The sequence below is a fragment of the Globicephala melas genome, chromosome X (assembly GCF_963455315.2).
Source record: "Globicephala melas chromosome X, mGloMel1.2, whole genome shotgun sequence".
In the NCBI taxonomy this organism is placed as follows: domain Eukaryota; kingdom Metazoa; phylum Chordata; class Mammalia; order Artiodactyla; family Delphinidae; genus Globicephala; species Globicephala melas.
The window spans coordinates 118391400-118415745 of NC_083335.1; the positions used below are offsets into that span (position 1 = coordinate 118391400).

Genomic DNA, 24346 nt, shown 5'->3' on the forward strand with positions numbered 1-24346 from the left:
CCTCCTTTGTGAGTTCCTGGAAGGCTGGAGTGTGCCCATCCAGGCCCACATTCAGCTCTCAGAATGTGACTTATGACAAAGGTTACACTTACCCTCTAATAAAGGGTAAAATGTATTGTGTCAGAATAAAACAAAACAAAACACCCAAGCCCCAAATAGAGAAAGTGAAAACGAGAACACACAGTGCATTGTGCTAAAGTGACAGTCTAATGGTGAGAAGCCCTGTGAAATTCGTGGTCGCTAGAGAGGACTCTGGCGCCCACGCCCCCGCCCCACCCTGCATGCTCTCCCCAGCCTGTCCCAGAAGGACCCTTACAAGACACCCAAGACCAGGCAGCATCTCCTTTACTCTCCTTCCCCTTGTCCACACCCTGGTGGGAACTCTGAGCGAATCTGAAAAAGCCAGGGAAAAGCACAGAAGATGAAAAGCAGACCGAGAGAGTGTCCTACAGAGTGAACTAAGAAAGAGAAACACAGATATGTGGAGTCTAGAAAGATGATACGGATGAACTTACTGGCAAAGCAGAAATAGAGACACAGACGTAGAGAACAGGTGTATGCATACCAAGGGGGAGAGGTGGGTGGTGGGATGAATTGGGAGATTGGGATGGACATCTATACACTACTATGTATAAAATAGATAACTAATGAGAACCTACTGCATAGCGCAGAGAACCCTACTCGGTGCTCTGTGGTGACCTACATGGGAAGGAAATCCAAAAAAGAGGGGATATATGTATACATACAGCTGATTCACTCTGCTGTACAGCAGAAACTAACACAACAGTGTAAAGCAACTCTACTCTAATAAAAATTAATTAAAAAAAAAGATGAACACCAGGGGGTCCCGAGAAACATCACGGTGTCGCTTGTCCAGACCTTTAGTTATTCACCTTCTCTTGTGTGTGTCATGCCTGACCAGACATAGCGGCCTGTACGACGGTAAACAGGTAGTGTGTCGGGGTCCTTGAGACCACCCTCAGGTTCTACAATTCACTAGAAGGACCTACGGAAATCAGCAAGACCGTTATACACACAGCTCTGGTTTCATACGGCAAAGGGATACAGACTGAAGTCATCAAAGGCAAAAGATGCAGGGAGCAGGGTCCAGGAGGGACTAGGCGTCTCAGTGTCGGCTCCCTGCGGGTTTGTCTGGACAGGGCTTACTTCTCCCAGCAATGATACCTGATGACAGGCATGGGGTATGTGTCAACGGGAAAGTTCAGCCAGCCGTGGCGTCCAGGCTTTGTATTGGGGTCAGTCACGTAGCACGGAGCGTCCACACGGCTGACCTGAGTTACTCAGCCCCTCCCGAGGTCTGGATACGGCGTGACCCACAGTCCCATCATAACTTACATTGGAGCACAGACCACTGGATGTGACCCAAGACTCTAGGCAAACAAGGCAGGATGTTCCAAGGGTTCATAGGCGACCTGCCAGGAGCTGGTCAAGGGTCAGACCTTTCTTTGCAGTGGGCAGGGTGTGGACCACCCAGGGCTGCTGAGGTAACCCTTTACTACCCAAGTATGTTCATTCTGCCGCCACTCAAATCCTGTAAGAATCAGGAAGAGGAGTCCTGCCCGGAAGGGAGCTCAGATTTTCAGATCTCTCCCTTGAGGCCGAGCCCTACATCCAACTCCCTGATGGCCGCCTCCCCTTCGGGGCTCATCAGGGAGGCCACTTAAACATGGCAGGACTGAGCCTTCCCCCAGCTCCATCCCCTTTGCCAGCACCTCCTCTTTTGCCCTAACTCTGATCTGTACCAGCATCCCTGCATTTCTGAAGCCCCGGAGCCCCAGCGAGCTTGGGAGACAACATCTCTCCCTCACACCCAGGATGTAGTCCCCATGAAACCCCACACCCACTCTTGTCCACCACCTCATGTGACAGACCCTCCTTGGGGACATCCAGTGCTGCGTTTGTGTCCCCAGCCCCCATGACCCTTCTGTTCAGCCTTGCCCCATCATGAGCTGGAAAGCCACTTCCTACCCACTCTGGCTGGTTTTAAATCCCTGGGATACTCAGCAAAGTTCTGATGAATTGAACTGAACAGAACTGGGTTGGTTGTGAATGTGAGCAAGGGGGTGTTCTCCACCGAAGACATGAAGACCCACCATGGTGTCCACTCTGAGCAGACCTGGTGATCTCTCTGGTCCAACCGTTAGGAGGATGACCTTCTCCACGTCAAGGATGAAAATGGGCAGTGACACGAGAGGCCCACCTGGTAGCTGGTCTGGGCAGCCTCCTGAGCCACTGCTTGGACTTTAAGGAGGGTGACCTTCTCTGTATCTATGGTGAAGGGGGGCAACTCCACCACGAAGGTTTCCCAATTCCTTGTAATGAGAAACACCACAGATGGGGGAGGGAATCAAGGAGGAAAAAAAAAGAGGAAGATATTGAGCTGAAATGTTCTCGTCGCGCAATCTGGGCACTTGCTTTCGGACGAGGAAGAGACGTAGTTGTCAGAGCGGCCAGATGTGGGAGCGTCAGGCAGCAGCATGGAGGAACACAGGTTGGCAGGGGCGAGCGTGGTACGGTGGGCTAGTCCGGTCCCCTTGATCCTGGGGTCCTCCAAAGTGTCAAGTCACTAGGGGACCTTTTCCTGCCTCTGTTGCTGCTCCGGGCAGCTGGCACTCCAGGTGGGCGAGAACTTGAGGGTGGGCAATAAAAACTGCTGGGTGAAGGGCACCCAGGTGAAGATGGTTACTGGTGATGGGTACGTCTCGTAGCACGTGAAGCTGCATTGTAAGGTCTGAGTGAGTCCCAGGGACCCAGCCAGCTTGCAGTGAGTGTGTGTGGAGTTCTCTGTACAAGCCTGTGCCTGGGACATGGCTTGGATTTAGCCCAAAGGCTCGGGTGGGACGCCTTCGTGGAGCTGTGTGTCCTGCAGAGCGGGTGGCCTGCCCAGGTTACAGGTGCTGCTGAAGAGGGTGGCGTTGCATTCTGTGTCTGTGTGTTGCCCGATCATGGTGATACGTGGCACCCCAGAACCACAGCGAGATCAAAATGCCAGCTTGTGCCAGGGTCCCCCGTGGACCCACGCCCCTGCAAGGTGTTTCCTGTGTGCCTCGAATTTGAGAGATGTTGTTCTGAGACAAGGTCTCAGCGCCTTCTTTCCAGCTGACATCTGTGTAAAGCTGAAATCTTTAAAAGAGGAAAGAAAACCCAGCCTGGTGAAAACCAGAAGAAGAGGGAAAGTGGGTACAAAAGGCAAAATAGGGCACGATTCCATTTACAGGGAACAAGCAGACGGGCAACTCCACAGAGACAGAAAGTGGGTTCATGGTGTCTGGGGGCTGGGGGCGTGGGCTGGGGAGTGACAGCTCATGCGGACGGGGTCTCCTTCTGGAGGGGTGAGAAGGTTCTGGAACCAGACAGAGGTGGTGGGATACACAACATTATGAATGTCCTAAGTGCTGCTGAGCTGTACGTTTTAAAGGGCGAATTTTATACCATGTGAATTTTGCCGCGACTTTAAAAACAATCAAGGCAACAAATGAAAGAATGAGATTTCACTGGGCTTTGGCCGTCCGGCCACTTCTGTGAGGGTACCAGGAGCTGCCTCGTAGGACGGGGGTGAGCATTAAACCAGGCTCTGTCTGCACATGGTGCATCATAGCACTGATGATCTCATGCTCTGCGTGAACTGTCCTCTGGAGGTTTCTCGCCATCCTCGACCAAGAGCCGGGGGCTGCGATGGACCGCTGATCTAAAGCAGCGACCTTTGGGTGGATTTCTGTGTCCCTCTGTGGTGTGTGAGAACTTGGCTGTTTTTTTTAAGTCAGGTTTACAGAAGTTTCTGGTTTTGCCCCATCACAATGAGCAAGAAGCGAAGGCAGTTTCGGTTCAGGGAAGCTGAATGGGGAACTGTGCTGTAGGGTGTCGATCAGTCTAAGATAGTGTGTATCCTTGGGTACCCGCTGCGTGTCCATCCCGCTTCCCAAGGCAGGTACGATGCGACGCACTAAGGAGGAGAAAAGTGCACCCAGGAAGCTGACGGGACAGAGGGCCAGGTGATGGGCGCAGGTGCTGTAACCGCTGAGGACTAAGGTGCTCCGGGCCGTGGCCCTTCCGCGGCCCATCCCCCGCCCTGTTAAGTGAGGCTCAGCTCCAACCGCAAGGGCAGTGCACAAATTGCGGATGTGAAAATCAAGGCAAGAGTCGCTGCGGGCGTGCACTGACCCAGGAAGGTCCTCTCTCGGAGCCTCTGGGTGCCCCGGCCCCAGCACAGAGGACGGGGACAAGACCCAGAGGAAAGCTGGCTGGTCCGGGGTCCCGTTCGCACGTGGAGGAAGCTGGGCGCTTTCCCATCGTGGGAGAAGGGCAGGAGATGTCAGGCGGGTGGGGAACTTGGAACAGGTCGGCTCTGTGGTTTTTATTTCCTCTCTGATAGCAAGTGAGGTCCCAGGGAGCGGGGGGGAGTTGGGGGCAGGAATCTGAGGCTGGGTGCTTGTCTCCAGGTGTGCGGTGGCCCAGGTATGCACACCTGAAAAAGGGAGTGGGTGGGGTCCTCCATTGTTGGGACCCAGCCAGGAGGAGATGGTGAAGGTTCAGGGAATCTATTTCCTTTCTCCCTCCTCCCTCCTTTCCTTCCCTCCTCCCTCCCTCCCTCCCTTCCTTCCTTCCTTCCTTCCCGGCTCCAATAGATGAGCCAGTCCAGCCTTCAACAGAGGAGGTGGGAAAGGAGGCGCGATCATGGAAACAGCGAATTAAACGCAGAGGTGCTGGCGGCTTCTTAGCAGAGGCAGCTGGGGTGTGAGGAGAGGGTGTCCGGTGCCTGTGGAGCGCCAGCAGGCTCGGGACACTCCTGAACACGTCTCCGAGCGGGGGCAGGGTCCAGATGATAACGGGCCAGGGGGACTGGGCGTGTGAAGGCAGCTGGGGTGAAGGGGTCTTTGCTGGTGGAGATGGCTCACGGAAGTCGGGAGGTCCCCCTTGTACAATGGATGCCAAAGTCACCCAGGGTGACACAGGCCACGGAGGAGCTGGGCCAGCGGTCCGCTGATGGCGGGTCCTGTAGGTCTGAGAGCCTTGGCGGAAGATGGAGGAGCCCCCTTGGTGGGGCTGGAGCCCAGGAGGGAGATACGAGAATGTGGAGAAGGAGGTCCAAGGGGTCGGCGTGCTGGGCATAGTGGGAAAAAAAGCAGAGGCAGGACAGGATTGGATAGAGAAGGAATGAATTAGGGAAATGCCAGGAGGAAGGAAGGCCAGGAGGGAGGGGGGAGGGAGGGAGGGAAGAAAACTTGTGGTCCTTTCTTAGGGCAGCCCCCAGTCAACTAAAACACCAAGAGACAGAGGCTGCGTTTAGACCAATAGACTCCATAAATGCAAGGAAATTACAGAAAATATGATCGTGCACCATAAAATGCAGAGAGAGAGGGCCCTCCAGGAGAGGATGAAGCGTTAGAAGGATGGGCTTCTGGGAGCGCAGAGAGGTGAGGTGCGCACTGGCAGAACTCAGCGCCAGAGAAGGAAAGGCCACTTTCCAAGTCACAGCAACACCAGATAATGAATCACCACAACCAAAGACACTGTTGGGGAAACGGTGAGCAGAGTCGCAGGTGCCACCCCAGACCCAGCCGGAAGACCAGGTGTCTTCTGTGGGGTGTGGCTTTATCGGAATAGAGCATGGTGCTTTTGCAGTACTATTTTTTGGTAATGTTAATTGACTTTGTGTAAGGCAGTTGTGGGTTTACAGAAACATTAGGTGGAAAGTAAGGGGAGTCCTACGTACCCACTTCCCCTACAGATAGTTCCCGCGACGGACACCATTCATCAGTGTGGCGCATGTCTTACAATCGATGGAGCAAGTTGGACGCAGGATTCTTGACTCAAGTTCATAATTTGCATTAGGGGTCAGTCTTGGTGTTGCACATTTCATGGGTGTGGACAAACGCATGATGACCTGTATCCATCATTATATATAGTGTCATGCAGAGTAGTTTCATTGCCCTAAAAATCCCCTGTGCTCCACTTCTTCATCCCTCTTCCTCTCTTAACCCCTGGCAACCATTGATGCTTTTGCTGTCTGCACGGTTTTGCTTTGTCCAGACTGTCGTCGAGCTGGAATCATGCACTACAAGCCCTTTTCAGATTGGTTCCTTTACCCAGTCACGTGCACTGAAAGTTCCTCCTTGTCTCTCTGTGTACTGACTGTTCCTATTTTTCTGTTTTGTTCCTAATGACGCTTTTCAATTGTTGCAACACTCAAGTTTTAAAAAATATTTTAAGATCTCAAAAAATGTGTTAATATCATAAAGGAAACCTGAACACGTATTTCCTGTTCCACTCTCCCCAAGTCCAGTCTGATTAGTAAGAGAGAGTCAGAGCAATGAGACACAAAGCAAAGGGGCTGTAATTTTCCCCAAAGCATCTTTTTTGTAAAAAAAAAAAAAAAATTTATTTATTTATTTTTGGCTGCATTGGGGCTTCCTTGCTGCGCACGGGCTTTCTCTAATCGTCGCGAGCGGGGGCTGCTCTTCGTTGCGGTGAGCAGATTTCTCACTGCGGTGTCTTCTCTTGTTGCGGAGCACGGGCTCTAGGCGCGAGGGCTTCAGTAGTTGTGGCTCGCGGGCTCTAGAGCGCAGGCTCAGTAGTTGTGGCTCGCGGGCTCTAGAGCGCAGACTCAGTAGTTGTGGCACACGGGCTTAGTTGCTCTGCGGCATGTGGGATCTCTCGGACCAGGGCTCGAACCCGCTTCCCCTGCATTGATGGGCAGATTCTTAACCACTGCGCCACCAGGGAAGCCCCCCAAAGCATCTTATAATCACCGTGATGTGGCAACCATGGATTCATGGGTCACCTGAGCCACGAATTCCAAGTCCTGGTCCCCGTATGGTCGACAGAAAACGTCCCCCAAAACACCCACGTCCTAATCCCTAGAAACTTTGATACGTTACCTTACATGATAGACAGGACTAAGTGAAAAGTATTGAGATGGTGGATTATTCTGGATTATCTGGTTGAGCTCAGTGTCATCACAAGTGTCCTTATAAGAGAGAGGCAGTGCTGTGATGATGAAGAGGCTGGAGTAATGCACTTTGAAGATGGAGGGGGACCATGCACCCAGGAAGGAGGTGGCTTCCGGAAGCTGGAAAAGCCAAGGAAACGCGTTCCCCTGTGGAGTTTTCACAGGGAAGCAGCTCTCTGCCAATTCCTTGATTTTACCCCAAAGGGACCCTGTCAGACTTCTGATCTGCAGCACTGCAAGAGATGAAGTGCGGAGTTTTTAAAATGCCAAGTCTGGGGCTTCCCTGGCGGCGCAGTGGTTAAGAATCCGCCCGCCAATGCAGGGGACGCGGGTTCGAGCCCTGGTCCGGGAAGATCCCACATGCCGCGGAGCAACTAAACGGCCTGTGCGCCACAACTCCTGAAGCCCACGCACCTAGAGCCTGAGCTCCGCCACAAGAGAAGCCACCGCAGTGAGAAACCCCCGTGCACCACAACGAAGAGTAGCCCCCGCTCGCTGCAACTAGAGAAAAGCCCGCATGCAGCAACAAAGACCCAACACAACCAAAAATAATAAATAAATTAAAATAAATTTATAAAAAAATCAAAACAGAAAATGCCAAGTTTGTGGGAATTTGTTACAGGAGCACAAGGAAAGTAACACAGTTTTCTTGGGGGGCAGGAAAAGCTCCCCGGTTTCCACGCTCTGTGGGGAACTGTACATCCACGTCAGGCTCAGCGCCTACAAACTCGTGACGTCTGTCTGATTTTGTGTCTGTCTTTCTGCTCATTTATCAACTTCCCTCATCGGGTGTGAATAACAAAGGGATCAAAGTGTGAAGCAAGCTTGTCAGAGAGAGAGTCTCCTGGCATAAAGATAATATAAATAAGTCACAGAATGTCCTTATGTATCAATATTATTTATAAAATTGTTCATATTCACACAAACATGGATTATTTCTATATATTTCACGTTATATTTACAATTTTATATGAAGATCTCTATTATAAATGAAGAGATAGATTTTATAATTAATGCACAGGGGAATTATATAATAATGTATATAAATGGCTTATATTTTCTTTACATAGACCATCCCTGCTATTCTGTTCCCAACTTCAGCAGCTGCTCCAGGGGCTATACCTGCTTTTAGCACAGTCTGCTCTGGAGAAATAATCCACTCAATTTGTAAAATGTGTATCCAGCGCCCTGATACCCATATGCTGGGGATGCATTTCTGGGGATAGAGAAACAGCTATGGCTGGGGGCTTACAGTCTCTCAGGGCAGCGAGAAAGACACTGCCCAGAGGGATTCCCATCCACAGACTCTGATAACCACGTTGGAGACTCAGGGTTTGGGTTTCCCCAAATGCACTGCATGGAGGGACCCTCGTCCTCAGGCTCTGGAGAAAGGATGCTGAAGGGTCAGGTGGAGGGTCTCCCAAGGGTCTCCCACTGCATGAAGGAACCCCATCCTCGGGCGCGGTACATGGCCTTTCATTGCCTTTGACTTGGGAGTTATCCCCCAGCCTCCCAAGCCCTGCCACCATGTTACAGACCAGGCAGGTGGGCAACTTGCCCAAAGTGATTCAGGCGGTAACAGGGAAGGCTGGACGTGGTGCTCAGGCTTGAGGACAGGCTCTTGGTTCTGGGGCCATCTCTGAGGCTTACTGAAGCCTGAGGACCCCCTGTAGCCAACAGTGACCCAGGCTGGCCAGGTCACCATGCTGACCATCACCCTGGAGAGAGTCCTGTGTTTTTTCCCTGGACATCCCGCCAGGGAAACACCCCTGGTCTCCATGTCCAGACCCCCATGAAAGCTGATTTTCTCTTCCCCCAGCACTTTCACGTCCCTCGGTCAGCCCCCCGTGTGCCCTGGTGATGGCCGTTCTACTCTCCATGCTGCTGGTACCCTCACTCTTCCTGACCCAGGACCAATGGGAGAAACGTATGAATGTGCTTCCCCTCTCCCCGTTGCTCCCATTCCCATGACCCTGGGTTCTGGGGGAAACATCCCAATGCCTGCATCTCATTTCATTTTATCCTCATATGCAATGGTCAACCGGCATCACACCTCCTGTTGTGCTCCCCCTGCTGGTGATGTGAATTCCCCCCCACCCATTCTGCAGACACAGGTGATGGTGGCCGACTCCCTTTACTATGGCAGGATCTGGATAAATAGCCTTTGCTGCTTCCTGTCTTCGTTTATTTCCACAGTGGACATCTCCCCTTGCAGAAAGGGCAGGAAGGAGAGGTGGGAAAGGGGTAGGGGGTGATGAGGATGTGAGAGGGGTAGGGGCACAGTGATTCCCAGCCCTGATCTCTGCTCACAAGATGTGAGATGCATTGGTTAAGGGAGAATGGAGACGGGAGAAGAGTAGTTTCTGACTCCTGAGGCTGTATGTTTCAGATCTTCCAACCGTGGAACAGAACTCCAGTCTAAACATGAAGTTTGACCCAAAGACGACAAAATTAACTTGGGACTGCCAGGAAAACGCTACCTACGGGGAATGTGTGTTGATTCACAGGGAGAAGGGACAGATTAAAAAAAAGGTAAGCTGGATTGGATGTGCTCGATCACTGTTCTTTGTAGAGCTCTCGTCAAGCAGGACAAATAAAAAACATACGCGTGACACTGGGACACATCACAGACTCATGGTTCGAAGTGCACCAGGAAAGTGCTGCTGTGTCCAAGATGCGTCCAGAGGGCTGATTCCCTGAGAGGACCCCATTCCTCTCTCAGGCATCCCTATTCCAATTAGCCTGGGGGCTCCTGGCTGCCTGCAATGGCAGCCTTTTGCTCAGTTGATCCACCTGCAAGACTTAATCCTGAGAGAGAAATAACATTAGCTCTGCCTGTTCAATGGAAATAAAGTAAACAGACTGACTTGGATACAATGTAAACGTGACACCTGTGAGAGAAGGGTGGGTATGAGATAGGACAAGAAAAGTCAATCCCATAAAAGAGGGTGTGAAGTTCCCATACAGTTTAAAGGGATGAGGGCTCTCATATTAAAAGGTGAGCTCTGGGACTTCCCCTGGTGGCACAGTGGTTAAGAATCCGCCTGCCAATGCAGGGGAGATGGGTTTGATCCCTGGTCCAGGAAGATCCCACGTGCCGCAGAGCAACTAAGCCTGTGCGCCACAACTACTGAGCCTGTGCTCTAGAGCCTGTTCACCACAACTACTGAGCCTGCACGCCACAACTGCTGAAGCCCTCGCTCCTAGGGCCTGTGCTCCACAACAAGAGAAGCCACTGCCATGAGAAGCCCACACACCGCAATGAAGAGTAACCCCTGCTCGCTGCAACTAGAGAAAGCTTGCACACGGCAACGAAGACCCAACGCGGCCAAACATAAATAAATAAAATAAAATAAAAAGAAAAGGCGAGCTCTATTCTGACCTTATGAAGGCTGCTAGTTGGCGTCTTGCCAAAGAAGGTACCTGGGGGAGATGTCACAGAGGGAGGTGGATGTCATCACAGGGTCAGGGTAGGAGCAAACAACCAGGATGTAACGAAAGAAGACTGATTCTTAATTCACTGGCTGGTGACATCTTTTCAGGTCAAAGACAAGGAATGTCAGTGCACCTTTCAGGACTGTTCTCTCCATGGGGGAGTCACGCTCACTGTCGAAGTAAATATCAACCAAAGACGAATTTCAGAAACACTGGTCTACCTGAACCCAGGTAGGGAAAACATGGTGGCGATTCTTCTCCTTCCCACATGAGCATCAGGGTACAGTCCCCCACTTTTTCCTGCTGTGTGGGGATAGAATTGACACATAGGAATTGCACGTATTTAAGAGGTACATTTGGTGGCTTTTTTGTTTTTTGTTTTTTTATCTTTTGGGCCATGCTGCGCAGCTTGTGGGATCTTAGCTCCCAAACCAGGGATTGAACCTGGGCCCTCAGCAGTGAGAGCGCAGAGTCCTAACCACTGGACCCCCAGGGAATCCCCACATTTGGTGTCTTGATGCACGTATACTTTGTGAAATGATTACCACAATTGAGCTATTAACGTATCCATCCTGTCAAGTAGTTTTGTTTGTTTGTTTGTTTTGTGGTGAAAACCCTGGAGATCTACTCTCTTAGTGACTTTCAAGTGAACGATCCAGTATTTTAACTATAGTCACTATGTTATGCGTTAGGTCCCTGGAACTTACTCATCTTACAGCTGGATATTGGTACCTTTTGACAAACATCTCCCCATTTCCCCCACCCTCCCTAGCCCCTGGAACCCCCATTCTATTCTGTTTCTATGAGTTTTCGTTAGATTCCACATGTAAGTGAATCATATAGTATTTGTCTCTGTCGGATTTATTTCACTTAGCATAATACCCCCCAGGTCCATCCATGTTGTTGCAAATGGCAGAATTTCCTCCCTTTCATGGCTGACTAATATTCCTCCTTGTGTGTGTGTTTGTGTATGTGTATCACATCTTCTTTATTCATTCATCTGTCCACACAGACACTTAGTTTATTTCCATATCTTGGCTTCTGTGAATAATTCTGCAGTGAAGATGGGGGTGCAGATATCTCTTCGAGATCCAGATTTTATTTCCATGGAACATACACTCATAAAAAGGATCGCTGGAGGGCTTCCCTGGTGGCGCAGTGGTTGACAGTCCACCTGCCGATGCAGGGGACGCGGGTTCGTGCCCCGGTCCGGGAAGATCCCACATGCCACGGAGCAGCTGGGCCCATGAGCCATGGCCACTGAGCCTGCGCGTCCGGAGCCTGTGCTCCGCAACAGGAGAGGCCACGACAGTGAGAGGCCTGTGTACCAAAAAAAAAAAAAAAAAAAAAAAAAAAAAAAGGATCACTGGATCATATGATAGTTCCATTTTTAATTTTGGGGGGAATCGCCACACTGTTTCCCATGGTGGCTGCACCAATTTACATCCCCACCAACAGGGCACAAGGGTTCCCTTTTCTCCACATCCTTGCCAACACTTGTTATTTCTTGTCTTTTTGATGAGAGCCGTTCTGACAGGTGTGAGGTGATACCTCATTGTGGTTTTAATTTGCATTTCCCTGACAATTAGTGATGTTGAGCATCTTTTTAGGTACCTGTTGGACATTTGGATGTCTTCTTTGGAAAAACGTCTATTCAGATCCTCTGACTGTTTTTAATCAGATTATTTGTTTTTTGCTCTTGGGTTGCTTGAACTCTTTATATATTTTGGATATTAACTCCTTATCAGATACATATGGTTTGCAAATATTTTCTCCCATTCCATAGGTTGGCTTTCCGCTGTGTTGATTGTTTCCTTTGCTGTGCAGAAGTGTTTAGTTTGATCCAATTCTAGTTTTCTACTTTTGTTTTTGTTGCCTGTGCTTTTGGTGTTAAATCCAAAAAATCATTGCTGGGACAAATGTCAAGATGTTCTTTCCCTATGCTTTCTTCTAGGAGTTTTACAGTTTCAGGTCTTATATTTAAGTCTTTAATCCATTTTGACTTGATTTCTGTATGTGGTGTGGGATAAGGACCCAATTTCATTCTTCTGCATGTGGATAGGCAGTTGTCCCATCATCATTCAGTAAAGACACTAATCCTTTCTCCCTGGTGTGTTCTTGGCAGGTTTATCAAATATCAGTACACCATAAGTGTGGGAATTTATTTCTGGGCTCTTTACTCTGTTTCAGTTATCTCTACATCTACTTTTATGCCATCATAGTACAGTTTTACTTACTGTAGCTTTGTAATATATCTTGGGATCAGGCAACATGAAGCTTCCAGCTTTGTTCTTCTTGCTCAAGATGGTTTTCGCTATTTGGAGTCTTGTGGTTCCATACGAATTTTAGGACTGTTTTTTCTTTTTCTTTAAAGAATGTCATTGGGGTTTTGATAGGAGTCACATTGATCTATAGATCACTTTGGGTAGTATGGACATTTTAACACTATTAATTCTTTCAGTCCATTAACACAGGGTGTCTTTCCATTTATCTGTGTCTTTTTTCATTTCCCTCATCAATGTCTTGCAACACTGAACTTACAAGCCTTTCACCTCCTTGGTTAAGTGTCTTCCTAGGTACTTTACTCTTTTTGTGGCTATTGTAAATGAGATTTTTTTTCTTAATTTCTGTTTCAGCTATGTCATTGTTACTGTGTGGAAATGCCACTGATTTGTGTATGTTGATTTTGTATCCTGCAACTTTACTAAATGTATTAGTTTCAATATTTTTTTTTTTGTTTAGTCTTAGGGTTTTCTACGTATATGATCATATCATCTGCAAACAGAGATCATCTTACTTCTTCCTTTCTGATTTGAATAACTTTATTTCTTTTTCTTGTCTAATTGCTCTGGCTAGGACTTCAGGTACTATGTTAAATAGGAGTGGTGAGAGTGGGCATCCTTGTCTTGTACAGGACCTTAGAGGAAACGCTTTCAGTTTTTCTCCATTGAGTATGACATTAGCTGTGGGATTTTCATATTTGCCCTTCATTGTGCTGAAGTAAATCCTTTTTATACCTATTTTGTTGAGAGTTTTTATCCTGAATGGATGTTGAATTTTGTCAAACACTTTTTCTGCATCTATTGAGATGATTATGTAGTTTATCTCTTTCACTCTGTTAATGTGGTGCACCACGTTGATTGATTTGCATATGTTGAATCATTCTTACATTCAAGGGATAAATTTGACTTTTAACATGCTGTTGGATGTGGTTTGCTAACATTTTGTTGGAGATTTTTACATCTATGCTTATTAGGGATATTGGCCTGTAATTTTCTTTTCTTGTGTCTTTGTCTGGCTTTGGTATCAGAGTGATGAGTGACGCTGACCTCAGAAAATGAGTTTAGAAGTGTTCCCTCTTCTCTTTTTGGGAAGAGTTTGAGAAGAATTGGTATTGATTCTTCTTTGAACCATGAAGCTATCCGGTCCATCCCCCTTTAAACTCCATGTACAAATTATTTTGTTTCTGTCTCTTCCCAGGTGGGGAGGGCACAGCTGCCCAAAACTTCTCCTGTCTTATCTACAATGCGGACTTCATGAACTGCACCTGGGCCAAGGGCCAAGCAGCGCCCAATGACGTTCAATATTTTTTGTATATAAGAGACTCAAAGTAAGTGTTGACCTCATGTAGACAACCCTGAGAAATACAGTGAAGAACGAAATATGCCCTGATTGTTCTCTGAACACTTTGGAATCTTACAGGAAAAAAATCGAAAGAGAATGTCCTCATTACCTAAAAGACTCAGGAACCCACGTGGGATGTCACCTCCAAGACCTCTCGGGATTAACTTCGTACAGTTACTTCCTGGTTAACGGTACCAGCCAAGAAGCAGGAATCCAGTTCTTCGATTCGGTTTTGCTGTTAAAAGAAATAGGTGAGAGCAACCACCTGTGATTTAACCACTGCCTAGTAGGTCCGACAGAATTTGCGTTGAAATCTGCGTAAGTTTCCTGGAGATGCTGTAACAAAGGACCACAAACTGGGAGGCTTGAAACAATGGAAATGTATTGTCTTGCAGTTCTGGAGGTCAGAAATCCAAAATCAAGGCATTGGCAGGGTTGGTTCCTTCCGGACTGTCTGAAAGAACTTCTGCTCCCATGCCTCTTTCCTAGCTTCTGGTGATGGCCAGGAGTCCTTGGCTTATGGTTGCATCATTTCAATCTCTGTCCACATGTCCATCTTCCTGGTATATCACAAATCTCCCTTCCTTCCTTTTATACAGACACCAGTCATTGGATTTAGAGCTCATCTTATCCAGAATGACCTCATCTCAAGATCCTTAATTACTCAGTCAAACATGTCCACAAATTAGAGAGACAGCCACCCGAGAAGAGCAGGCATGGTAGCTCCACACCCTTTGCCCATGCCTTGCCCTATGCATCTCTTCTGTCTGGCTGTTCCTGAGTTATGTCCTTTTATTGTAAAATAGTGATCTAGTAAGTAAAATGTTTCCTGAGTTCTGAGAGCTTCTCTTGCAAATGAATCAAACCCACGGAGGAGGTCAGGGGAATCTTTGATCTATAGCAGGTCAGTTGGAAGCACAGGTGATGACCTGGACTTGGGATTGACATTTGAAGTGGGAGGACTGAGCCCTTCACCTATGGAATCTGACGCTACCTCCAGGTAGATAGTGTCAGAACTGAGTTGAATTGTAGGACACCCAGCTGGTGTCAGAGAATTGCTTGGTGGTGTTGGGGGTCGGAGGGAAGTCCCACACATTAGAACTGGGTGCAGAATCCTAAGTCCCGATCACAACAATAGGCCAGAGGAGTTATATCCCTTACTTTTTTCTGAGCTGGAAAATCCAGTGTAAGTATCCTAGGGATAGAGCATCTCATCTCTAAATTTAAAGACGATCAGATCTACTCAATGTGGAAGTGGAGTCCATGAGATTCACAGTCACAAGAGAAGCTTCACACAGCCAAGCTGTCCAAACAGACCTTCAAAGATTCCAACAACAGAATTGAGTCTCAGCTTTTAGAATGGAACAGATGCCCATCAAAATGCAGTCAGATACAGAACTCCCATGCTGTTGATTGCTGGCATGCACCGTCATGGGATCACTGTTTGGATATCTGTTCACCGATGAAGGACACTGAAGTTCCTTGACCTTTTCAAACATGCATCAACTCCCCCATTTGGAAACCATGACTTTGCTAGCTCCATGTGGACCCAATTCCTCCAAGCCCCCATCTTTCCCTCCTTCCCTCCCTTTGGGTAACCTGCTACAAGGACAAGTGCACACCCAGTTGAATCTACCCAGATGCCACCTCCTCTTTCTCTCCTTAGAATGTGACAGTCCAAGCCCCTCCACCCATCCTGGACCGCTGTGAATTTACTTCTTCTTCTTCTTTTTTTTTTGCCAGCTCTTTCTCTTCTTTCTAGCGCTCTGCTCCAGGCTGGTCTCTTGAAGATACTCCCGTATGCCAAACAATGTCTTCTCTTGAACGCCAGCCCCTCTTTCTACCTGCAGGCTCCCTGATCCCATAGGATAGTCCAGGCCTCTTAAGGCTAAAGTCATTTCAAACCAGCCTCTCTCCTGCCCTCCAAACCCATCACCACCTACCTCCCCAGGTCTTCTTTTTTTTAAAATTTTATTTATTTTTGGCTGCGTTGGGTCTTCATTGCTGCGCGTGGGCTTCCTCTAGTTGCGAGGGCTAGTCTTTGTTATGGCGCACGGGCCTCTCATTGTGGTGGCTTCTCTTGTTGTGGAGCACGGGCTCTAGGCGCGCGGGCTTCAGTAGTTGTGGTGCATGGGCTTCAGCAGTTGTGGCTCACAGGCTCTAGAGCACAGGCTCAGTAATTGTGGCTCACTGGCTTAGTTGCTCTGCGGCATGTGGGATCTTCCCAGAACAGGGCTCGAACCCATGTCCCCTGCATCAGCAGGTGGATTCTTAACCACTGCGCCACCAGGAAAGTCTCCCCAGGTCTTGTTGAACCGCAACTTCCTCCCTTCTGCACATGGCGGCCTGATGATTGATATCTTCCCCAAGAGACGACACTCAGACCCACCCCTGCCTCCCGGTGACCTTGGTGAGGCACCATCAATGTTGTGAAGGCAGAACTGGGTCTCCTCTCTGTGGTCCAGGGGAAGCATTCTGGATTAGAGGTGTCTGCTGGGTTCTCATTACAGAGCAATACAACCCACCCAACAATATCACCGTGCACTGCAACGAATCACACTGCTTCATCCGGTGGGAAAAGCCCAGGACCCGAAAAACATTGTCCATCAGGGAGTTCCAGTACCAGCTGGACATCCAGAGACAGGTGAGTGGACACTGCTCCAAGCAGGGCACCACACCTCAAGAAGCTTGGCAGCCACCCCCATGACCCACCATGAGAACCTGGGGCACATGAGGTGGGCTCAGAATGGGTGAACATCTGGGAAAATTCAGGGTCTGCTCCAAGCCCACCTGGACCCAGTGTAGACAAGGAGGAACCTATGCTCCAAGCCCACCTGAATTCTTATCAGGATCCATAACCAGCCGAGGTTCTAGAAGGAGCCATGAGCAGGGGCACCCTCCCTCCTGTGGGCATGTTCCATCCTTCTATTTGGGGGCCACTGCAGGTTAGGGGGGACAGTAGGAGCTCAACCCTTTGTTGGACCCTGACTGTTTTCGTTTTTCCTGACTGTGCTCAAAGGGGGAGATTGGATGAGACCCATGAAAAACCTTCAAAATGGAGAGAAATAAACATTCTATTTTGGTCTGGATTTTTTTTTTCTAGAGTAATACCGGAAGCAGTGGAAATCAACTGGTGAGTTACAACTCTGACCCAAAATATCACCCTTGTAGCTTAAGCGTACGATGTTGGGCAATGGACACATGCCAACTGCAAACTTCGTCCAGCGGTGGCCAGGATGGGGACGGGGTAAAAACCAGAGGATGGAGGTTTCCTAGAGTACCGTCCAGTCAGTGATATAGGGGCACCCCCCCAGTAGGCCCCTGGATGGGGTCTCCCTCTTCTATCCATGTTGGTCAAGGAAATATTCCTTGGAGTGTCAAGGGGATGATGTCTTCTTCCAAAATTCCTCTCAAGGTTGATCATCAAAGTAATTTTTGTTGATCTTTTCTAAGTTTCACCACCACTCTGACCTCAGTATCCTCCTCTGTCCAATGAGGAAGTCGAACTTGGTCCTCTTAACATCATTTACAGGGGCATTATCCATCCATGGGCGGGTTCATACCCACTGTAGCTCTTGAATCATTTCTCCATCTATACTTACGATCCTAGCAACTCCAGGAGTGGTTACTCGGAAAATGGCAGAATCACTCATTTTCATTATTCCCTTAAGCATTCCTCCCAAGTTCTCAGGACGTAAAATACCACATTCATGCCCAGATTGGGAGAGTGTGGCTTTGAATCTTTCACTTCAGTTGGGCAACTGAAAAGACACCCGCATTCTGTTTCTCAACACAGGCAACAACTCTGTCTAACTTTCTGTTTTCTCCAAAGATTGTGGTGTCTGGTGACTCGGGGAATAAATACAGCTTTCCGAGACCGGGGTTCAGAGCCAAACATACTGTGAAGATCAGGACGGCAGATGCCCGGAAAGCCCACTGGGGTGCCTGGAGTCAGCCAACTGAGTTTGGTACGTGTCCCGAGATCATCACCAGACAGATCCTGGCATCCTGAATTCATCTCTGAGCCATTCTGGGAGGGGTTCCTGTCCACCGGCCCCCGCAACACTGTTCCCCTGGCAACAGCAAGGGCTCGTGAGAGGGACCCTTTAAGAATAACTAAGAGCCTTCCTAAGCCTCCGCCCCACCAGGAAATGACCCATCCCTCCTGGTCACACCAAACAGCCCTCACGGTCCACCTCTGATCGGGATACAGCTCACATCCAAACTGGCTCTGTTTCTTTCTAATCGGGGGAGGGCTAACCTGACAGATTTTGGTTTTTTGTTTTTTTTTTTTGCGGTACGCGGGCCTCTTACTGTTGGGGCCCCTCCCGTTGTGGAGCACAGGCTCCGGACGCGCAGGCTCAGTGGCCATGGCTCACGGGCCCAGCCGCTCCGCGGCATGTGGGATCTTCCCGGACCGGGGCACGAACCCGCGTCCCCTGCCTCGGTAGGCGGACTCCCAACTACTGCGCCACCAGGGAAGCCCTAGCCTGACAGATTTTACTACCTTCCTCCTTCTAACTTTGGTCAGCTGGCAGGAATATAATGGTTTGGCCCTAAAGCCAATCTGATACTTAAGAGTCTACCTTCCCTTCCATCCAGTCTCAAACACCTTCAGTGTTTTAGCAAGCACAGTATGCATACGTTTTTTTTTTGTGGTTGTTTTTTTCTGATCCAAGATCAATGCCTTTGATACCTGCCGGTGTCGAATTTATGAAATGAAATAAGGATTCAGCGATATTTCATAAGCTGGAAGCGACAGCTGAGTACCGTAAGGAATTGATTTGCCATGTTGCACTTGTCAGCGGGTTCTTAGCCGTGACACCAAAAGCAGGAATGATGAAAGAAACAAATTGGTAAAGCGGACTTCATCAAAAATGAAAACTCTTGTGCATCAAAGGACACGCTCAAGACAGTGAAAAGACAACCCATGAAAAGGGAGGAAATATTTCAAATCATTTGATAAGGGCCAAGCCTCCAGAGCATATAAAGTATTCTGAGACGCCAAGAACAAAAACACTGACAACCCACTTTACAAATGGGTTTAAAATATGCCCCCACCACCAAAAAAATAAGAATAGACAAAAAGAATAGACTTTTCCCGGAACAGAGTTCTAAACAGACTTGGCTGACATCCGTGTGGCTTTTTCTGGTTTCATTTCCCCTCCGGAATACGCGCTTTTGACAATTAACGTATCGCTTAAAATAAACAACGACAGCTTTGTGTAATAGGTCACATTTTATCTGTTCCTACTGAAAAATCTCACAATGGCGGCCCCTCCATCAGGTTATGAGGATCCTGGTAGAATTGGGATTTCTCATTGGCTTGTTAAATACTCACTGACAAAATGTGCCTTATTAGAAAAATAATGTGCTGTAAAGAGCACTTATCCTAAATGACACGCGAAATTAGAGCTTAAGAAGAGATGGGACGCCATTTTGTTTAAAACCGTATGCCTGGAAATGTGTATTCATCCTTTTTTGGTCCGTTTCTAAATTGAATTCTCGGTCTTTGGGTTGCTGTGTCTTAAAATCGCTTTATGCGTTTTGGACGTGATCCCGGGGTCGTGTTGTCTCACGAATATCTTTTTGTGGAAGTTGCAGGACTGGGTCCTTTCCTTAGACGTCCGTCCTGCTCTGGGCATGTTTCCTCCTCCGTGAGCTAGTGAGGACATAAGCTGGCTGGGTGGCGATCGCTCATGCCCCGGCCCCCGGCGTACTTGGCGTGTTCCCCTCTCTCTCCCCAGGCTCTGCGGAACCAGAATCCAGCCTGGTGCACGTCTACCTGCTGGTGGTCCTGGGGACCTTCGTCTGTGGCCTGACCATCAGCTGCCTTTTCAAAAGGTAACCTCAGGTCGTCCTAGGTGGGCATCCCCGTGGTCAGCGGAGGGGGCCGGTGTTTATTCCAAAGGCAGCCCCAATCGGCTGGCAAAAAAGAGAGGGCAGCCTGCAAACATCCCAGGCAGTCCTAGCAGCCAATTGGCGTGTGGGTTTTCTGGAGGAAAACTTGTCTGGAAAAAGGGAAGGAAGTTGGAGAGATGGAAAAACACACAGGAGAGAAACAGCTCTGAGGCTGCGTCCGTCAGTGGCAGGAGACCAACAAGGGTCTTTCCTGCCCCCAGACTCCTGCCGGGCGCCCCTCACAGCCCTGCTGTGCTCAGAGCTCTGCCTGCCCTCAGCCCCTTGGAGCTTCTGGAGTTCCCAGAAGGTCTCTCCTCCTCTGATTTTCATTTCCCCCAGCACAAGTCATTCAGCCCCGGCTCCCAGACCACTGCAGTCAGCCTGTCCACGGGCACCTCCGCAGTCATCTTTCCTGTTGTGTGACCCAGGCATCACACAGGGTCTGTGGCCACCGGGCAAATGCTTTGCAATGAGCATGCAGACTAAACCTGCATGCGTACGGCATGACGCCCTCTGCAAAGCATGGAGAGATTTTGCACCTGGAGACCCTCCTGCAGGATGTGGGGATGCTGTGGGCGTCCACCTGCGGCCCCTGTCCTGATGCCCCTGTCCTGGTCGGGCGTCCTGTGCTAAATGTCCCCTGGGACCAGGCGAGACACTGGTCTGCCCTGTGAAAGCAACTGTGAGGGACACTGGACCTGGGAGCAAAGAGGCGTTTGGGCACCCCGGCCACTGGCTGTGGTGACAGGGACAGATCTCGTGCCTTACACAGAAGACTTATCTTAAAGAAAAGATGTGTGAGTTTCCTGTAGCTGCTGGAACCAGTGACCACAAGCCAGAGGCTTAAAGCCACAGGCATCCATCCTCCCCCATCCTGGAGAGCACACCTCTGAGGTCAAGGTGTCTCAGGGTCACGTTCACTCCAGAGGCTCCAGAGGAGGGTCCTTCCCGCCTCTTCCAGCTTCTGGGGGCTCCAGGCGTCCCTGGGCTCGTGGCCGCCTCCCTCCCGTCTCTGCCTCTGTCTTCCTGGGGCTTCTCCTCTGTGTCTGTGTCTCTCCTCTTCTGTGTCTTAGAAGGACCCCGTCATTGGATGTAGGGCCACCCTCATCCAGGGGGACCTCATCTCAGACCCTTCACTTCATCACATCTGCAGAGACCTCGTTTCCACATAAACTCCCGCCCCCAGGTTTCAGGGGTCAGGAGGTGAATATATCTTTGGAGACTATCTTTCAACTCAGCACAAGCTCTCCTGATGATGTCACAGGACTGGAGGTACCATTCGTGTGGTGAGAAAGAAAACGCCCCTGTGAACATGCAGCGGACTGGGGTGCTGCGGGACCACGGAATATGCTGGTTAAGAGATAGCATTGAAAAGGCATGACAAAGGTGGCCCAATCTGGAACCGTGGGCTTCAAGGTTGGACAAGCCTCCTGGTCTTTAAACACAAGAGACTCCAGACTCCTCCAAGCTGCCGGAGACTGGACATGCCCCTCACTCCCATCCCTGTGTCCAAGGGAGTGAGTGAAGGTTCCAGAAAGACCCTCACAGAGTCTTCCATTTTCTCCATGGTCTAAGCCTGGAGTTGGTCCTTCTGTGATTCTTAAAGGAAATTGTTCTGAAGAAATGAGCCTGCACGGCGTGTTTGCACGTGACATGACAACACGTCCCCTTCGGGCGCAAGAAGGAAAGTGGGCGTCTAGGTCTTTTTTTCACACGTTTCTTGTCTCACCAGGTTCCTAGGGATGAACAGGTTATTCCCGCCAATTCCACGGATCAAAGATAAATTGAGCGATAGCCATCAAATCGACCACCAGGTACATATGGGGTGGGGGGCAAGCCAGGATGGAGGAGAGGGGACAATGACCCCAGAATCTCAACTGTGTCCACCCAAAGGGGTCCACAGGGTGTGGCTGCCATCCCGTGTCCTGCTCCCTGGCCTTCTGCAGCGGTCAGGGACTGGGGTTTTACCTGCGAGCTGTGTCTGGGGAAATGGGGTGCGGGGAGAAGGAGAGAAGGAAGACGGGGAGGGAGAAAGAGAGAGGTAGAGACAGAGTGAAAGGGGTCAGACCAGATCTCCGGGAACGGACAGCTCCCAGAGAGGATGAAAAAGGACAAGGGACAAGGGAGACGCCCCCTACGTGACACCCCCCTTGGGTGCACCCATCACATCTGCCTCTCCGTACGGCGGGCGCTACGTCTGCCTACTCCGCTGTCTGGCATCATATCCCCCAGCTGTCAGCTTGCTCACCTGCATTCTTGAACTGGGCAGCTCTCCTCTCAGGAGCACCGACCCACACCCTCTCCGGGTCCCTGGGACCTCCAGGGGCCCGCCCACCCTAGGGGGCCAGCATGAGACACGTCCCGCTACCCCTGAGCTCCGGGTGGCCCTAGCATATGTGGTACCCTAGGCTCAGATGTCCCTCCCACAAGCTCATCTGCCAGCTACAAGATCTGACGCAGAGAGCCGTCTCGGATTTCTAGCTAAACCCCCCATGGCCACTGCTCGCGGGGCTCCTGACACCCCCATCCTTCTCCCCAGCAGATCCTCTGGGAGAAATTTGCACATGACGCGGGAAAAGGTGACAAGGAAGAGGTCTTAGCCGTGGAAGAAGTCACAGAAGCCCCAGCGAATGCGTGAGCTCCAGGTGTCTGCATCCCCGGCACTTTCTGGAAGTCGTTGGGTTTTTTTTACAATTTCTTTTAATGTTTTTTCAATGTTTTGCTTAATTGTTGTGAATGTAGCTTTTTTAAATTGTTTTGAGCATTTTTCTACCTTTCTGTTCTGTTTTGTTTTGGTTTTTTACTCTGAAAACTAATGTGATGTTTTGCAAAGATGCTTTGTAGTTGGAGGGATGTTTCGAGGCCCGTGGACCCTGACCACGTAATGCGCCTTCCAGCCGCTCCAGGGAAACACCACCCCTTCCTCACAGGGAGGGGTCGGAGCTGCTGCTGGCCGCTGGGGCTGGGATGAGGGTCTGTGCCGCCGCCCGCCTCCACTGGCAGAAAATTGACATCCTCCTTCTTTCTCTACTGGCTGCAGTTCAGAAAGGAATGACTTTCCAGTGGCTGCTGTAACAGGACCACAATTGCCGAGTCGACACAGCGGACGCCTACTCATTATAGCTTGTAAGCCCTCCTGCCTGCTTCTTACAGGGATGCTTGTGGGTGATGTCACACCCACCTGGTAATCCAGGACCATGTCCCCATCTCGAGATCGACATCCGGGACTTAATCACACCTGTAAAGTCCCTTCTGTCAGAAGGCAACATTTTTATAGGGTCCAGGCATTAGGATGTGGACCTCTTTGGGGACATTTTTCTGTCCACCCCACGGAGCCCAAGGAGGGAAGCTTGGTTGAGCGGCTGTGATGGGCGAGCTCAGAGCCGCCCTCACTCCTCCGAGTTCGCACCTGGCCCACTGGGCTCTGTGCCCCCTCCCCATACCTGCCCTGTGCATCCCTCCCACCTGACTTGGATCCTAAGTCAAAACCAGCTGAGTTACATGCTTTATCGTAAGCCAGCAAAGTCTTTGTTTTCAATTCCCGTCTTTGCCTGAGTCCCGTGAGCAGTTTTAGCAAAGTATCAAGCCTGAGGAGGCGGGTCATGGGAAGCCCTGATTTATAGCCAGTCGTTCCGAAGTCCGGGCTGCCCGGGGCTCCCACCTGGGGGTCTGCAGGGAGTGAGGTCTGGAGTCTTGGGGAGCCGGTTGTAGGCGTTGGAAGATGGCCCAGCAGACCGCACACACCCGCATGAAAGGCAGAGCAGCTGAGCATCCTACTGCACGGATGTCACATCTCAAGAGAAATGAGTTATTTGTGTCTGCGAGTCTGTTTCTGCTTTGTATATAAATTCATTTATTTTTTAGATGCCGAAGTGATGATTACCAAAGGAGAAAGGAAGTGGGGGAGGGGATAAATCAGGAGTTTGGGATTAAGAGATACAAACTACTATACATAAAATCGAGAAGCGACAACGATTTACTTTGTAACACAGGGAACAATATTCAATATCTTGTAATAACTTGGAGTGGAAAATAATCTGAAAAAATATATATATATTTAACTGAATCACTTTGTCGTACACCTGAAACCAACACAACATTGTAAATCAACTAGAATCCCATATAAAATAAAAATTAAAAAAGAAACTAAGGTCATTCTAATGGGAAAAAAACGAGTTCTTGGACTGATGCCCCAGGCACTCAGGACCTAATGCCCCCGTATCCTCTGTGGCCCCAGTGGTGATCGGCTGCAACGTCCCAGCCCATCATCTCCCCGACGCTCCCGTCTCTGCCACCCGGGAGGCCCGGCCTGGACCCTCCCGGTGACTGTGTGGTTTGCACAATGGTGCCCCTGTGCTCACACGAGGGGTCAGCGGCTGCAGAGGCAGACTTTCAGGAACTTTCAGGCCACAGCAT

The 24346-nt window shown here is 49.7% G+C and overlaps 1 protein-coding gene across 10 annotated transcripts in view; it reads left to right on the top strand.

Moving 5' to 3' along the window:
* The first annotated feature begins 2429 nt into the window (after positions 1 to 2429).
* Positions 2430 to 24346, top strand: part of CSF2RA (colony stimulating factor 2 receptor subunit alpha) — a 44458-nt gene continuing 22541 nt past the window's right edge. Inside the window, exons 1-13 of one of the 10 annotated variants that reach the window (XR_009560729.1) lie at positions 2430 to 2512; positions 8790 to 8897; positions 9360 to 9502; positions 10513 to 10636; positions 13886 to 14015; positions 14108 to 14280; positions 16540 to 16673; positions 17133 to 17162; positions 17862 to 17997; positions 19777 to 19873; positions 21663 to 21744; positions 22470 to 22575; positions 22971 to 23056. Coding sequence is in view for 8 of the 10 variants with exons in the window: in XM_030837237.2 (XP_030693097.1) it covers positions 2476 to 2512; positions 8790 to 8897; positions 9360 to 9502; positions 10513 to 10636; positions 13886 to 14015; positions 14108 to 14280; positions 16540 to 16673; positions 17133 to 17162; positions 17862 to 17997; positions 19777 to 19873; positions 21663 to 21744; positions 22470 to 22568 (1293 nt within the window). In the remaining 2 variants the exon portion in view is untranslated. The other 9 variants (XM_030837237.2, XM_060292478.1, XM_060292479.1 and 6 more) reach the window with 9 other exon arrangements.